This window comes from Oncorhynchus kisutch, unplaced genomic scaffold (assembly GCF_002021735.2).
Source record: "Oncorhynchus kisutch isolate 150728-3 unplaced genomic scaffold, Okis_V2 scaffold2037, whole genome shotgun sequence".
In the NCBI taxonomy this organism is placed as follows: domain Eukaryota; kingdom Metazoa; phylum Chordata; class Actinopteri; order Salmoniformes; family Salmonidae; genus Oncorhynchus; species Oncorhynchus kisutch.
The window spans coordinates 20,327-37,327 of NW_022263982.1; the positions used below are offsets into that span (position 1 = coordinate 20,327).

Genomic DNA, 17,001 nt, shown 5'->3' on the forward strand with positions numbered 1-17,001 from the left:
GTACTAGATTTATTCTCTGATCCTTTAATTGGGTGGACAACATGCTGCAAGAGCAGTGATAGGTCCTCTGGAAGTTGTCATAATTACTGTGTAAGTCTATGGTAGGGGGTGAGAACCATGAGCCTCCTAGGTTTTGTATTGAAGTCAATGTACCCAGAGGACGGAAACAAGCTGTCCTCTGGCTACATCATTTGCAACCCTACAGACTGCTCGAGGCTACTGTAGACCTTATTTGCTATATAGTGTGTGTTAATCAATTATTTGGTGACGTGATTATATTTAGTATAGTTTTATCTAAAAAATACATATTTTTTAATGTTTTACAATTTAAAATGTATTTAATTCACTGAGGAGCCTCCACTGCTACAAACTAATATGATCCACCATCAAACGGTGAGACTCTCAGACATTTCTGTTGTTTTGCTCTACAAACAAACACCCATAAGCCTTATCAGAAGGTAACCTGGTACCAGTTTCAAAACTGAATGTGAAAGATATATGGAAGTACACTAGTGCCAAAAAAAGGGGTTATGCCACATTCACATGCCAGTCGGAACTAGGAAACTCCGACATTTGAGACTTGCTAATTCGTTGATCACAGCCTGTGATTAACAGCAACCAGTTAGAACATTTCAGAATTTCCTAGTTCCGACTAGCACGACATAAAATGTGGGTTAAAACACAATTTCTTGAGCTTTCTTATAATACAACCTGGGTTTTTCAATGTTTGAATACTTTCTGTTTGGCATGATTTCTTGTATCTTATTTGTCACCATATATGAACAAGACTAACATGCGTGGGCTAGACCCTGGTGACCCTGATTAGATACAGACATCCATTCTAACTCAGTTGCTGGAGAGGAAGGAAACAGCTCAGGCCAATGGTGACTTTAAAACAGTTACATAGTTTAATGGCTGTGAAAGGAGAAAACTGAGGATGGATCAACAACGTTGTAGTTACTCCACAATACTAACCTAAATGACAGAGTGAAAAGGAAACCTGTAAAGAAAAAAAATATTACAAAACTGTATTTGTCCTGAATACAAAGCCCTATGTTTGGGGCAAATCCCGAAACAACTCATCACTGAGTACCACTCTTCATATTTTCAAGCATGGTGGTAGCTTCATCACGTTATGTGTATGCTCGTCATCGGCAAGGACTTGGGAGTTTTTTAGGATAAAAATAAATGGAATAGAGCTAAACACAGGCAAAATCCTAGAGAAAAACCTAGTTTTCTGCTTTCCAATAGACACTGGGAGACAAATTCTGCTTTCAGCAGGACAATAACCTAAAACACACTGGAGTTGCTTACCAAGACGACATTGAATGTTCTTAAGTCTACATGAAAATCTATGGCAAGACTTGAAAACGGCTGTCTAGCAATGATCAACAATCAGCTTGACAGAGCTTGAAGAATTTTGAAAATAATAAATGTGCAAATATTGTACAATCCAGCTGTGCAAAGCTCTTAGAGACTTACCCAGAAAGACTCACAGTTGTAATCACTGCCAAAGGTGATTATAATAATGTATTGACTCAGGGGTGTGAATACTTATGTAAATTAGATATTTAGGTATTTGATTTTCACAAAATGTGCCTAAAAATCGAAAACAATGTTATCACTTTGTCATTATGGGGTATTGTGTGTAGATAGGTGAAAAAACAATCAACATTTAAGCCATTTTGAATTCAGGCTTTAACACAACAAAATGTGGAATAAGTCAAGGGGTATGAATACTTTCTGAAAACACTGTAGATGTCCAACTGCCATTAGTTGATATGAGAAATAATACATTTCCAACATAGAAGCACAATAGCCAAACCAAAATATGAACTTTAATTGGTTCTTGCTAACTGACCCAGAGAGATGAGACAGATTTATTTTCAGTGTAAGTAGCAAATCTGATATTGCAATGTCATAGGGTGCCTATCTTAGACGGTTTAAACTTTCAAATGACTGATAGTGTTGGGCCCAACATGTGCCTGGACGCTGAGACAGTGCACCCTCCCAAGCATATCTAATAGCTCTGAAAAATTATTAAAACAAGTCATGTCCTACCTCATCCCCATACTGGTATGTATTTATTTATTTTGCTCCTTTGCACCCCAGTATCTCTACTTGCACATTCATCTTCTGCCGATCTACCATTCCAGTGTTTAATTGCTATATTGTAATTACTTCGCCACCATGGCCTATTTATTTCCTTAACTTACCTCATTTGCACTCACTGTATATAGACTTTTTGTTTTCTTTTGTTCTACTGTATTATTGACTATGTTTTGTTTATTCCTTGTGTAACTCTGTGTAGTTGTTTGTGTCGCACTGCTTTGCTTTATCTTGGCCAGGTCGTAGTTGTAAATGAGAACTTGTTCTCAACTAGCCTACCTGGTGAAATAAAGGTGAAAGAAAAAAAGAAAGAAATGTCTGGTTTAAACGTTCAACAGCACTGAATAGGTTAAACCCTAGAATAAACTTAAAGCTATCTTTTAGGGCTAGGCCTAAATCTATCAGCCCACACCATTCTATAAATGATCCATTAAACCAACCATGAGGAACATCATTGATCCAAAGTGCGATGATAGCACAGAACATGAAACAAATTTAAATGAAACTAGTTGAAACCTGTCGACCATAAAACCATAATGTTCGTGACCGCGATAAAACTAAATATAACCTTGCTTTTCGGCATAACAACTTCTTAATAAACAAAATGTACAAATAATCAGATTTTGTTTTAAATACAATAAATGTAAATTCAACATTTCTCCTTTTTTACACTATGTCATCACTTAGCTACGTCGTTCTTTTTTTACACTACGTCATCACTTAGCTACGTCGTTCTTTTTTTACACTACGTCATCACTTAGTTACGTCATTCTTTTTTTACACTACGTCATCACTTAGCTACGTCGTTCTTTTTTTACACTACGTCATCACTTAGCTACGTCGTTCTTTTTTTACACTACGTCATCACTTAGCTACGTCGTTCTTTTTTTACACTACGTCATCACTTAGCTACGTCGTTCTTTTTTTACACTACGTCATCACTTAGCTACGTCGTTCTTTTTTTACACTACATCATCACTTAGCTACGTCATTCTTTTTTTACACTACGTCATCACTTAGCTACGTCGTTGTTTTTTTACACTACGTCATCACTTAGCTAAGTCGTTATTTTTTTACACTACATCATCACTTAGCTACGTCATTCTTTTTTTACACTACGTCATCACTTAGCTACGTCGTTGTTTTTTTACACTACGTCATCACTTAGCTAAGTCGTTATTTTTTTGCACTACGTCATCACTTAGCTACGTCGTTCTTTTTTTACACTACGTCATCACTTAGCTACGTCGTTCTTTTTTTATGCTCTGTCATCACTAAAGCTACGTCATTCCTTTTTTTACACTACATCATCACTTAGCTACGTCATTCTTTTTTTATGCTATGTCATCACTAAAGCTACGTCATTCTTTTTTTACACTACGTCATCACTTAGCTACATCGTTCTTTTTTTACACTACGCTATCACTTAGGTACGTCATTCTCTCGCAGCATGAACCTTTCAAACAACAAAAGTAGCCCCAAATGTTTACACAACCAAAGCGTTGACTCTTGTAATCAATCAGTACAGAAAAACATAAAATAACAAGTCCTTCCCGGTCACTGTGAGAATAGATTGAGATCCCTGCATCATTAATCACTGTGAGAATAGATTGAGATCCCTGCGTCATTAATCACTGTGAGAATAGATTGAGATCCCTGCGTCATTAATCACTGTGAGAATAGATTGAGATCCCTGCATCATTAATCACTGTGAGAATAGATTGAGATCCCTGCATCATTAATCACTGTGAGAATAGATTGAGATCCCTGCATCATTAATCACTGTGAGAATAGATTGAGATCCCTGCGTCATTAATCACTGTGAGAATAGATTGAGATCCCTGCGTCATTAATCACTGTGAGAATAGATTGAGATCCCTGCGTCATTAATCACTGTGAGAATAGATTGAGATCCCTGCATCATTAATCACTGTGAGAATTCAAGATTGAATTAAAAAAGGATTCCATTTATTTTTTTTCTCACCAAACTACACACAATATCCCATTAAAATCTATATAGCTGGGTTTTGAACGGACAAATGGAGAATGTCTATTATTCCCTTCTATACACCCTATTCTTATATAGTGCACTACTTTTGACCAGAGCCTGCATAGTGCACTATATAGGGAATAGGGTGCCATTAATGGCTCGTCCCCTGTCCTCTCTATCTGTCTTTGTGTATTGTCTTCAGGTGTTTGTTCAGATGGCCAGTCTGTTTGAAGTGCTTGCCACACTCAGAGCAGATGTAAGGTTTCTCCCCAGTGTGGACCAGTTTGTGCCTCTTCAGATTATTGTAATCCAGAAAGCCCTTCCCGCAGTACGAGCACCAGTGTCTCTTCTCCCCGTTGTGCCACCTCAGGTGAACATTCAGCTCCACACGCCTCTTGAACCGCTTCACACAGAGGGAGCAGGCAAACGGTTTCTCTCCAGTGTGAACGCGGAGATGCGTCTCCATGTCGCGCCGGATGACGAAGCGTTTGTCACAGATCGGGCAGATGAACGGGCGCACGCCGCTGTGGACCATCTGCTCGTGCTTAGTCAGGCCGACGCGGTAGACAAAGGTCTTGCTGCACTGCGGACACTGGTGGCCCCGCTGATCACCATGGACGCAGGCGTGGCGGTTGAGGCCCTTGAGGATGGGGAAGTCCTTGCCGCAGGCTGAGCAGACGAACGGGCGCTTCCCCGTGTGGAGGGAGGCATGACTCTCTAAAGAAGCGGTGCTGCTCAGGACACGACCGCAGTAGGCACACTGGTTTTTGGCGAGACGTTTCGGTGGAGCCTGGGGAGCCTGTTGGAGCTGGTATGGAACCGGTGGCAACCACATCGGTTGTGATTGCAGGTAACGCCGCGCCTGCTGGAACATCAGTGGGCTCTGGGGGGACTTTTTGAAGCCAGAGTGAAGGCTGCCGGTGAACGCAATAGGTTGAGGGGTGGAGGGAGACCGTTTCAAATGTAAAGCCACCGCAGCCACCAAACGAGGTGTTAAGCGGCGAGGGGTGGTGGAAGTGACCTTGAAGGAGTGAGTCTGTGGGTGAGGAGGGGTGGTAGGAGAAGGGTTCATGTTCGCTCCCGTAGCTTGGAGAGGGCTGGTGCGGCGTGGGCTAGACGTGGAGGCAGCGCGAGGGCTGGGGCTGTATAACAGGCGGCGCTGTGGGTTAGAAGGCAGAAACTGTGTCTGTGTGACCAGACCTCTTAGCTCTGACCTCTCTGTGAGGCCTTGGTGACCTTTGACCTACTCCTCTTAGCCTGGGCTAGCGCCAATAGTCTCTGAGCCTGCACCCAGGTCATGCTTCTCTTCTTGGATTTGGACACACCTCCAACAATAGGTGACTGTCTGGTCGGAGAGGTCACATCAGTGTTAGCTCCTCCCTCTTCCTCACTGATGATGTGGTTACTACTTCCTTGTCCACTAGACTTGTCGTCAGCCATCTCACCGTTAGCTGTGTCCTCTACTATATCCTGGTCAACGTGTGATTCCCTGGACTTTTCCTCCTCTGTTCTGCATCACCTTTGAGTAGTCGTGGTCTAGAGGGGCGGTTCTCTCTTCTCTGGGTTTCTTAGCAACCACTGGAGATGGAGTACTGTGCTGGGGGCAGGGCCTTAAGCGGAGGCGGAGACCAGAGAGGAGCGCTTCACGTTGACTTTCTGCCACCACCTACCTGGTCAACAATCTCCTCCTTTTTCTCGCCGGCAGGGGTCGTCTCCGTAGCGACAGACCTGGTTGTCACATCTTCCGTAGACGTGGCAGGGAGGGAAGAAAGCCCTCCCTCATCTTCCTGCCCTTCATCTTCCTCTCCCCCCTTTTTCCTCCTCCTCTTCCTCCAACCACGGCAGGGCGCGTACTTTGGGTACTACTGACAAATGTGCTAAAAACTGTGTCTTAGACATTTGAAAGGGGCAAGAGGGTGAGGGTGTAATTACAGCAGGGTCTGACAGCCGAGGAGGAGCTTCATCAGACATCCTCTTTGGGACAGCAGGTGACTTCGGTCGTGGCAGTGGGGGAGCGTTGCACATGATCAGTGACCAACGACCCCTGCTTCTCAGGGGGGCTGGCAGGTTCTGTCAACACAGTTGGAGAAGGAGCGGACTGGACCGGTGGTGTTAGCGATGTTGCCGTGGCAACACCCAACTGCTCCAAAACTGTAGGCGGTAGCGGTTGTGTTGGTGGTGCGGCCGGTGGTCCATCAGGTACAGCTGTAGGCCTAGCTGGTTGTGTTGAGGGCACTGCTATTGGACGAGCTACAGGTAGAACGTCTGTGAAGGACTGCGATGGTGATGATTGGGGTGGACGAGGGGGTACGGGGCTGGGCTGTGTATCCTGAAGAGGGGTTCTGGGTAACCCAGAGAGGACAGGTGGCAGGCGCTCTGACGCTGCTGCTGTCGACTTCACCGTTACGGTCGACTGGACAGTTTCTTTTGACAGAGTAGTTACCGTGGACTGGACCAATACAGCAGACAGGACAGGTGATGTAGACTGGATAGTGGCTGCTGATTGAGGAGATGCTGTCTGGTGTAATGTTGATGGAGACTCTGCTGCTGGTATTACCAGTGACTGCTGTTCTGCTCCAGGGGCCTGGCCTGCACTACCACTGGTAACCTCTCTGGTCCTGGGCTGGGATGGGCTGAGAGCCTGGGGGGCCTCCTGGGTGTCTGGATCTCCCTGGAAGACGGCCGCTGCGGCTCCTGAGGTAGACTGGGTGGTGGGAGGCCTTTCCTGGGTGTAACGGTTGATCAGGGCCCGGACGGCTCCAGGAGGGACCAGGGCTACAGAGGGACAGGACGGAGAAAGGTGGCGGGGATAGTGGAAAGCGAGAGACGCAGAGAGAGACAGAGAAAGAACAAAAGGACAGAGAGAATAACAGTGGAGAGATAATTATAGATATTATTAGAGCCTGGTTCTCATTCCAATACTGTTTAATACATTGTAATAAGATGTGTGATTCAGAAGCAGGTCTCCCTAGTTCCTACCTCTGCCTGTTAAGTCTCTGAGAGGTTGTCTGCGGACCAGAGTCGGGGGCCTGCCCCCCTCCTTCTTCAGCAGTATGTACCCAGGGGAGTAGTCATCAGAATAGTCTGCCTCCTGATGGTGGTGGGGGGTGGGGCAATGGCACAATCAACCACAAAAGCTTAGGGTCATTGAAAACTCTGACAAAGACTGTGAGGCCGATGTACATAAGCTTAAATGAACAAGTGATACTAGCAAGCGCAGTGTGAAGGTTTCTCTTTTTTTCTGGGTTCACCAACAACAGGTTGAGTATAGAGAGGTGGATGAATTGACAAGACAGCACAAACAGATCTGGGACTTAGACTAGCTGGGGACTCAGGCTAGAAGCCTGTCTTACCCAGTCCACCTCCTGTTTGATCAGAACAAAGGCCATCTGTGGGTTGCCCTCCTCGTCATACGCTCCACAGTGCAGCTCAGTCCCCTGGTCCTCCTCCCGCAGGTGCTGCTCCCCAGCCCGAGGTAAAGCCTGCTTTGTCAGAACTGAAAATACCAGACCAGAAGAGAGTTGTACTTAGGATAAAAGGCACAAAAAACACTCTGTGTTAAAGTTTAGAAACAAACTTATGTGACAGAACATTTCAACATCCTGTGTTGCATCCATACAAATAGAATCCCGTCAAATTGCCAGGGTTTGAGGTTCCAAGTACATTCTATTTCATCTATTTCTATGGTTGCAACATACCTATCATTTGGGGTGACATATAAATCCCTAGGTTATGAAGCATCTCTTATCAGTCATTTATGAATGCATAATAGTATTGACTACAACTCTCAAAACGATATGTTCTGCCTAATATTGTAGTCTACACAAATTAAACGTAGCTACATGAAGTAGTTTTGGAAAAATTGGCTGTGATTCTACATGCTCAGCTAGCTAGTTATCAAGATGTGTGATCATGGGTGAGTAATTAGAACGTAGATAGATAGTTAGCTACAGTGGATAACGTTTTCACCTCACCGCATTGAACGCCGATGTCACATTTTACGATACGTGTAGCACTTTGACTCGGTCTGGGCTCTGTGGTTTTGGCGTTCACTTTCACCGGTCCATCTCTTCGTTATTTCATGGGATCGACAACTCGATTTGAGGTCCTTGTTCTCTTTTTTTATTCTGGATATTTCGGCTCGCAGTTCCTCAATAATTGTTTCGAAAAGTTGAATTGTCTCGGTGACTGCAGTATTCAATACACTCTCCATAACAGAGGCGAACTGAATTTGAAACCCTTCGTTCGACATGTGGGTGGCAGACATCTTCAACCAACACTCATATACATGTACAATCGATTATTATTTCGAATATAACTTACAAGATTGATCAGAACATGGCTTCTTCTTCTATGGACACGGCACACAGTGCTTTGTGTGACGCACTGAGGGGTGTGTAGATTTCCTGTAAATATTTTACACCATTTTATAAAAATAGCCGGATTATATTTTCAACCTTTTTTACAGTCAACGTGAGAACATTCAAAGGTTTTGTTCAAATAAAGGCATCTCTCCAGAGAGGAGCGTAGTGTAGATTGTCCCACTACCAGATCCGTAGGTATGTTTCCGGAAGTGCTATTATTGTTTGGGAATGACTATAGCGAAGATTTGTTATAACTAGACCAAGATAGACACAGCCTGTTGTTTCCAATGGGAACAAATTAGTCACAGTGGGCAGAACAAGGAAAGAGGTGGTTAGAGCCAATCACGAACTAGCAAGATCCTATTGGCGCGTTCTAGCATTTATCTGCATATTTCCGTTACTTCCCCCTCCTCGCCTTGACGTTCCTTGTAAACAACGTGATTTAAAATTTAAAAAATCGCACATGGTACACTCTGTTCATAACATGAAATAGTTTGGGGAACAGAAAATTGTTTTGAGATCAAATTTCATCGACGAGCAAAATGTCGTTCCATATTCTCCCACTAACGGCCAGTAGATTTCCTGGCACTATCATTTTTGGTAGTGAATGGAAAGGCTAAGCGGATGCTTTACATTTTATACATCCGGTGAAATGTCTGTCTCATTGTTCTATCTGTGATTTTAGTGTTGGCTCTGTAACTATCAAACGCTAGTTACCTAACTGTCATAAGCTTGCGGTCTTTCAATGCCTATGGTATTTCTTTGTTCGAATATCCTCATACAGTAAATGCTACATCTTATATCTAGAAAGTATTACAATTGTTATTAGGACCGTCATTGAAAGAGACAACATCCAACAGTAGCTAGCCTGCTAACGGTAGCTAGCTAGCTTCCTAGCCTTTTGATGAGTTGGATCGTAACACTGACCCACCTGAACAAAAGTACCTAAATGTTACGAACTCTTAACTGTAGCTAGCTACACATAGACAGTTTGCTATGATGTCTGAAGCCATCATAACCTTCCAGTCTCAGCTCTCCGGAGTCATGGAGACTGTATTCAAGGCTGCTATGTACGAGATCACCAGACTGGTGGACGATAGCTTCCTGAAGGAGATGTCCCGCAGCCGGGAGCAGGTCGAGTCACTGAAGAAGCGGCTGCAGTGGTCGGAGAACAGACGCAGGGATAGGGACAAAGAGCGAGACCGGAGGGGGAAGTGTGCGGACTGTGGGAGAGCTGACGAGGAAGCCGAGGAGAGAAGGTCTGGAACCTCACAGACAGGTGAAAAGAGAGACATCAAAACACATATCTACAATGTACAAAACATTAGGAACACCTGCTCTTTCCATGCCCGACTAACCAGGGGAAAGCTATTTCCCCTAATTAATGTCACTTATTAAATCCACTTTAAGTGTCGATGAAAGGGGTGAGACAGGTTAAATATGAATTTTTAGGCATTGAGACATGGATTGTGTATGTGTGCCATTCAGACGGTGAATGGGCAAGACAAAATATTGAAGTGCCTTTGATGGGTATGGTAGTAGGTGCCAGGCGCACTGGTTTGAGTGTGTCCAGAACTGCAATGCTGCTGGGTTTTTCATGCTCAACAGTTTTCCATGTGTATCAAGAATGGTCCACCACCCAAAGGATATCCAGCTAACTTCACACAACTGTGGGATGCATTGGAGTCAACATGGGCCAGCATCCCTTTGGAACGCTTTCAACACCTTCTAGAGTCCATGCCCCAGACAAATTAATGCTGTTCTGAGGGGAAAATGGGGTTGCAAATCAATTATATATATATATGGATGTATATATACATACATACAGTACCAGTCAAATGTTTGAACACTCCTACTCATTTAAGGGTTTTTCTTTATTTCTTTTACTGTTTTCAACATTTTTGAATGATAGTGAAGACACCAAAACTATGAAATAACACATATGGAATCATGTAGTAACCAAAAAAGTGTTAAACAAATCACAAAATATTTTATATTTGAGATTCTTCAAAGTAGCAACCCTTTGCCTTGACAGCTTTGCACACTCTTGGCATTCTCTCAACCAGCTTCACCTGGAATGCTTTTCCAACAGTCTTGAAGGAGTTCCCACGTGTGGTGAGCACTTGTTGGCTAATTTACCTTCACTCTACGGTTCAACTCATCCCAAACCATTTCTATTGGGTTGAGGTCGGGTGATTGTGTAGGCCAGGTTATCTGATGCAGCACTCCATCACTCTCCTTCTTGGTCAAATAGCCCTTTCTAAATTAATCACAGACAGTGTCACCAGCAAAGCACCATAATACCACCTCCTCCATGCTTCATGGTGGGAAGCACACATGTGGAGATCATACATTCACCTACTCCACGTCTCACAAAGACACTGCGGTTGGAACCCAAACTCTCAAATTTGGACTCATCAGGCCAAAGAGCAGATTTCCACCAGTCTAATGTCCATTGCTTGTGTTTCTTTGCCCAAGCAAGTCTCTTCTTCTTATTGGTGTCCTTTAGTACTGTTTTTTTTGCAGCAATTTGACCATGAATTCGCAGACGAGTAGGTAAACCACCACTACCCTCAGTATTATTGGCCAACATGCAATCATTTGAATTCAAACTGGATGATCTACGGCTAAGACTATCCTACCAACGGGACATTAAAAACTGTGGTATTTTATGTTTCACTGAGACATGGCTGAATGACGACACAGATAATTTAGAGCTGACCATCTTCTCCGTGCATCGGCAGGACAAAGCAGCTACGTCTGGGAAGACGGGGGGCGGGGGTCTGTGTCTATTTGTCAACTGCTGGTGCGCGATGTCTAATATTAAAGAAGTCTCGAGGTATTTCTCGACATAGGTAGAATACCTCATGATAAGCTGTATACCACATTATCTACCAAGAAAGTTCTCATCTATATTATTTGTTGCCATCTATTTACCACCACAAACCGATGCTGGCACTAAGACAGCACTCAATGAGCTGTGGAAGGCCATAAGCAAACAAGACAATGCTCACCCAGAAGCAGCGCTCCTAGTGGCCGGGGACTTTAATGCAGGCAAACTTAAATCCGTTTTACCTCATTTCTACCAGCATGTGCAAGTAGAGGGAAATAAACTCTAGACCACCTTTACTCCACATACAGAGACGCATACAAAGCTCTCCCTCCATTTGGCAAATCTGACCATAATTCTATCCTGATTCCTGCTTACAAGCAAAAACTAAAGCAGGAAGAACCAGGGACTCGCTCAATACGAAGTGGTCAGATGACAAGGATGCTACGCTACAGGACTGTTTTCCTAGCAAAGACTGGAATATGTCCCGGGATTCATCCAATGGCATTGAGGAGTATATACCACCTCAGTCACCGGCTTCATCAATAAGTGCATTGACGATGTCGTCCTCACAGTGACCGTACATACATTCCCCAACCAGAAGCCATGGATTACAGGCAACATCAGCACCAAGCTTAAGGCTAGAGCTGCCACTTTCAAGGAGTGGGACACTAATCCGGATGCTTATAAGAAATCTCACTATGCCCTCAGACAAACCATCGAACAGGCAAAGTGTCAATACAGGACTATGATTGAATCCTACTACACCGGCTCTGACGCTCGTCGGATGTGGCAGGGCTTGAAAAATATTACGGACTACAAGGGGAAACCCAGCCACAAGCTAAATGCCTATCTGCTCGCTTCGAGGCAAGCAACACTGAAGCATTAATGAGAGCACCAGCTGTTCCGGACCACTGTGTGATCACGCTCTCCGTAGCGGATGTTAGCAAGACCTTTAAAAAGGTCAACATTCACAAACTCTCTGGGCCAGACGGATTACCAGGATGCGGACCAACAGGCAAGTATCTTCACTGACACTTTCAACCTCTCCCTGACTGAGTCTGTAATACCTACATGTTTCAAACAGACCACCATAGACCCTGTGCCCAAGAAAGGGCACAGGGACTAACTTGCCTAAATTATTAGCGCCCCGTAGCACTCACGTCTGTAGCCATGAAGTGCTTTGAAAGGCTGGTCATGGCTCATATCAACACCATCATGCCGGAAACCCTAGACCCACTCCAGTTTGCATACCACCCCAGCAGATCCACAGATGATGCAATCACAATCCACACTTCCCTTTCCCACCTGGACAAAAGGAACATCCTATGTGAGAATGCTGTTCATTGACTACAGGTCAGTGTTCAACGCCATAGTGCCCACAAAGCACATCTAAACACCTCCTTCTGCAACTGGATCCTGGACTTCCTGACAGGGAGTAGTGGTGGTTTCCCTACTCGTCGGTGAATTCATGGTCAAATTGCCACAAAGGAACCACTACTAAAGGACACCGATAATAAGAAGACCTGCTTGGGCCAAGAAAAACAAGTAATGGACATTAGACCGATGGAAGTCTGTCCTTTGGTCTGATGAGTCCAAATTTGATTTTTAGTTCCAACCGCCATGTCTTCGTGAGACGCAGAGTAGGTGAACAGATGATCTCCGCATATGTATTTCCATGCATGGAGGAGGTGGTGTGATGTGTGGGGGTGCTTTGCTGGTAACGCAGTCTGTGATTTATTTAGAATTCAAGGCACACTTAACCAGTGTGGCTACCATAGCATTCTGCAGCAATATGCCATCAGCGATATGACATCTGGTTTGCACTTAGTGGGACTATTATTTGTTTTTCAACAGGACAATGACCCAACATACCTCCAGGCTGTGTAAGGGCTATTTGACCAAGAAGGAGAGTGATGGAGTGCAGCATCAGATGACCTGGACTCCACAATCACCTGACCTCAACCCAATTGAGATGGTTTTGGATGAGTTGGACCACAGAGTGAAGGAAAGCAGCCAACAAGTGCTCAGCATATGTGGGAACTCCTACAGGACTGTTGGAAAAGCATTCCAGGTGAAGCTGGTTGAGAGAATGCCAAGACTGTTCAAAGCTGTCATCAAGGAGAAGGGTGGCTACTTTGAAGAATCTCAAATATAAAATATATTTTGTTTTCTTTAACACTTTTTTTTGGTTTCATGATTTCATATGTGTTTCTTCATAGTTTTGATGTCTTCACTATTATTCTACAATGTAGAAAATTGTACAAATAAAGAAAAACCCTTGAATGAGTAGGTGTGTCCAAACTTTTGACTGGTACTGTACATACATACAATCAGTGGAGGCTGCTGAGGGATGGAAGGCTCATAATAATGGCTGGAACGGAGTAAATGGAATGACATCAAACTCATTGAAACCATGTTTGAAGTATTTGATACCATTCCATTGATTCTGTTCCAGCCATTACTATGAACCCGTCCTTCCCAATTAGGGTGCCCCCAACCTCCTGTGGTAAATATAGAATCACTCTGAAGTGGGGCTGCTGTAATGTGTACATTCCATACTTTAGTGATCAGACAGTATTGGTTTAAGAAAGGAGTCAGTCATGGGTGGTGGTGGCATCTTAATAAGATGTTTCCTTTCCTTCATCTGATGTGAGGAGACTCCATTATCCACAATGTTACTTACTTTTTACTCCAAATGAAATGTTCTCTTTGTTTACCTGTGGCCAGGTGTGGAGAGGGGGCGTGGCCTGAAGCAGGAGGAGTGGAGCAGCTGTGGGGGCGTGGCCAGGGAAACAGCATTCAATGATCTGGAGGAGGCTGAGGCCACCAGCCCTAGGAGAATCTCTGAGGTAGGCAGGGGACTGACTAAACACATGGAGGCTGAGGCCACCAGCCCTAGGAGAATCTCTGAGGTAGGCAGGGGACTGACTAAACACCTGTGGGGGGTGTGGTGTTACAGAATGTTCAGGTGGAAATATATTGTACATAACAGATTGTCTGTCACAAAGAATAGGGCAGCCATTTTCAAACCTCTCCTCATATTTGAACTGTTCCGGAACTTAAACACTTCACTACTTGAATCAAGTATGCTAGTTCAGGGCTACAACAAAGTTGTGAGATGTCTGGGGGTCCCAGAGGAGAGTTCTGAATATAGAACCATCATTGTCAGCTCTATTCAATCACTGTCAGTTTATCCATTATTTAGTCAGAATAATTTGCTCTTCCAGTCCACAGAGGTCGGAGGTCAGAAGCTGGACAGCCTGCTGAAAGAGGAGCCTCTCCACAACACTGAGCTACAGGAGAGATGGGGCGTCTGCCTGGATGGTGAGTTGAGGAGTTTACCACAAATATAACACAGACAATAACCTACTTTTTATGATGATGAGAATGATAACAAGAGTAACTTTTATAGTATGCGGTTTCATTTAAAATGTATTCATTATTATACATGGAAAGTCAACTTGAAACTGTAAGTAGACATTTAACATTACAGTTACTCTACTACCGTTTCTAGTAATTCTAATGTCTTAAATATTAATGCTTCTAATGCCTCATGTCCCCTGTGTTTTCAGGGGCCGATGGTTCAGACATCTCAGGGCCCAGTAAGAGTTTTATTCAGCAGGATCTACAGCGGTGCCAGGATGACTGGGCTTCTGGTCTAGACCAGCATCCTGAACCACCTTGCCCCGAGGGAGACCCAGGAGACCCCAGCCAACCTCTCTACCGCCCCCGCTACAGCATTGAGGAACTGGGGGACGGCTTTGAGAAGTCTGGTTACGGCAGTAGTGGTAGTGGCGACCATCTTCTAGACATGGAAGGGCTGGATAGGCTTCCTGGTTCCCAGTCTCGTCTGGGGGGGCTGAGCTACAGAGCTGCAGGTCACTACCAGGTGGACCTGGGAGGGTCTGAGGGGGGAGACCATCGCTCCCACATGCCTCGCTCCCATCGGAGCCGGAGGGAGCAGGTGGGGTCGCCAATGCCATCCCCCCACCCGGAGGTGGGAGACCTGAACTGCCTGTTGATCAATGAGGAGGGGTACCTGCAGGACTCCAGCGTCTTGTACCCTGAACACGGTGTCCCAGAGTCAGGTAGTAGAGCCGGCCACAGGGGGCTAACCTCCATCCACGCTGGAAGCTCAGCCCACAACAACAACACAGACAGCCTGTATGGTGCTGCTGACGACTTTGGACTCTCTTTAAACCTCAGAGATCGTTCACAAGAGCAGGTAACAGGAGGAGGGGGGAGGTGTCATGCCTGCAATCAGTGCAGCATGACCTTCCCAGACTCTGGTTCTCTCAAGGTCCACAAGCAGAAACACAAAACAGGGAGAAAGTCGAGTACAGGGTCAGGGTCTGTGCCTCTGTACTCCTGCACCCAGTGCGGTAAGACCTTCACCCAGGCCTGCAACCTCAAGGTCCACCAGCGAGTCCACCAGGCCAAGGGACTCCACCTCTGCAGCCACTGCGGCAAGGGCTTCACCTCCTTCTCCGACCTGAAGAGGCACAAGTGCAGCCAGACCACAGACAAGCCCTACTGCTGCTCCATCTGTGGGAACAAGTTCAGTCGGCTCTGGAACCTGAAGGTGCATCAGCGCATTCACACGCAGGAGAAACCCCACTGCTGCAATATGTGTGACAAGAGCTTCACACGGGCAGACATTTTGAAAGTGCACCTGCGCACCCACACTGGGGAGAGACCGTACTGCTGTTCTGTGTGTGGACTCAGCTTCAAACGACTGGCACATCTGAAGTCACACCAGCGCAAACACAGGCCAAATCTCCTGGACTGATTTTTTTATTGATAATTTTTTTTGTTATATAGCAGACACTTACAATTGCTACATGAATCTTCGGACAGCTAGTTTTATTATTTTATTTGACATTGAGAACATTTCTTGTGATCAGTTCTTTATTAATAAGGACATTGAAAATATGAACATGTTTGCTGTGATCTAGTGTACATTAAATTAGGCAGCTCTGCTATTCTTACAACTTTGCCCAGTCAAAAAGGCGGAACTACTTTTCTATGAGTTCTGATCCTTCTAGCCTTGATTTTCATTTTTATAACATATACAGTATTTCACTTTTTAATATGTATAGTTTTTACTAGGTGTTGTCCAATTAATTCTGTAACCCTCTTCAAATCAAGTTTGATTGGAAAATGCTGTTCAAATGAGGACATGCATTATCAAATCTTTGTACTGAGTTTAATCTTTGTTTTCATTTAACATGCCGTACAAATGAAGGCATTTTAATAAATTATTTTCAGAGTGCCTTGGTCCTCCTTTCTTTTGATGAAAATATGAACGTTTATAAATCTGTGTGTTGGTTAAGAATTCACGCCATACATGGACTGTCTATGAATTGTCTGTCAAAAATATCATGCCAACCTAACAAACATTTGAATATGGGACGTCGTAAGTCTGCCATGATTGTGTTCAAGTGCATTTAAAGTCTGACCAATTCTTCAACCAATAAGATTTTAGATATCTGGATTGCTAGCTAACATTGCTAATAATGAAGTTAGCTTGTGACGTGTTGATAGGCCGGTTCAGTATGAACAACAAAATAATCAATCAACAATAAGATAGTATAGTCCTGTCAGAGTCAAGTCTCAGTTCGAAACCTTAGTCCTACCAGAACCTTTGGTTGAGAGTGTGAGTCCTTAAATGGAAGTCCAAGACCAAATAAATGTTTGTAACCCAA

At 44.4% G+C, this 17,001-nt stretch overlaps 2 protein-coding genes across 7 annotated transcripts; one reads left to right on the plus strand and one right to left on the minus strand.

Moving 5' to 3' along the window:
* Window positions 1-2,460: 2,460 nt before the first annotated feature.
* On the minus strand, window positions 2,461-8,633 carry LOC109876536 (oocyte zinc finger protein XlCOF19). Of its 5 annotated transcripts, none has more exons than XM_031819309.1 (4): window positions 8,074-8,633; window positions 7,453-7,595; window positions 7,079-7,190; window positions 2,461-6,874 (listed from the first exon to the last, which is right to left on the minus strand). In XM_031819309.1, exons 2-4 carry the CDS (start codon window positions 7,486-7,488, stop codon window positions 6,063-6,065), a joined length of 960 nt encoding a protein of 319 aa, XP_031675169.1. In that variant the 5' UTR covers window positions 7,489-7,595; window positions 8,074-8,633; the 3' UTR covers window positions 2,461-6,062. The 5 variants fall into 3 exon arrangements, with proteins under 5 accessions (XP_031675169.1, XP_031675172.1, XP_031675171.1 ...); XM_031819310.1 differs by having other exon boundaries at window positions 8,051-8,633; XM_031819311.1 differs by having other exon boundaries at window positions 8,069-8,633.
* LOC109877005 (zinc finger protein 628-like) lies at window positions 8,628-16,568 on the plus strand. Of its 2 annotated transcripts, none has more exons than XM_031819308.1 (4): window positions 8,628-9,742; window positions 14,024-14,145; window positions 14,524-14,620; window positions 14,869-16,568. In XM_031819308.1, the coding sequence occupies exons 1-4, from the start codon at window positions 9,460-9,462 to the stop codon at window positions 16,083-16,085; spliced, it is 1,719 nt and encodes a 572-aa protein (XP_031675168.1). In that variant the 5' UTR covers window positions 8,628-9,459; the 3' UTR covers window positions 16,086-16,568. The 2 variants fall into 2 exon arrangements, with proteins under 2 accessions (XP_031675168.1, XP_031675167.1); XM_031819307.1 differs by having other exon boundaries at window positions 8,694-9,742; window positions 14,024-14,208.
* The last annotated feature ends 433 nt before the right edge of the window (window positions 16,569-17,001 follow it).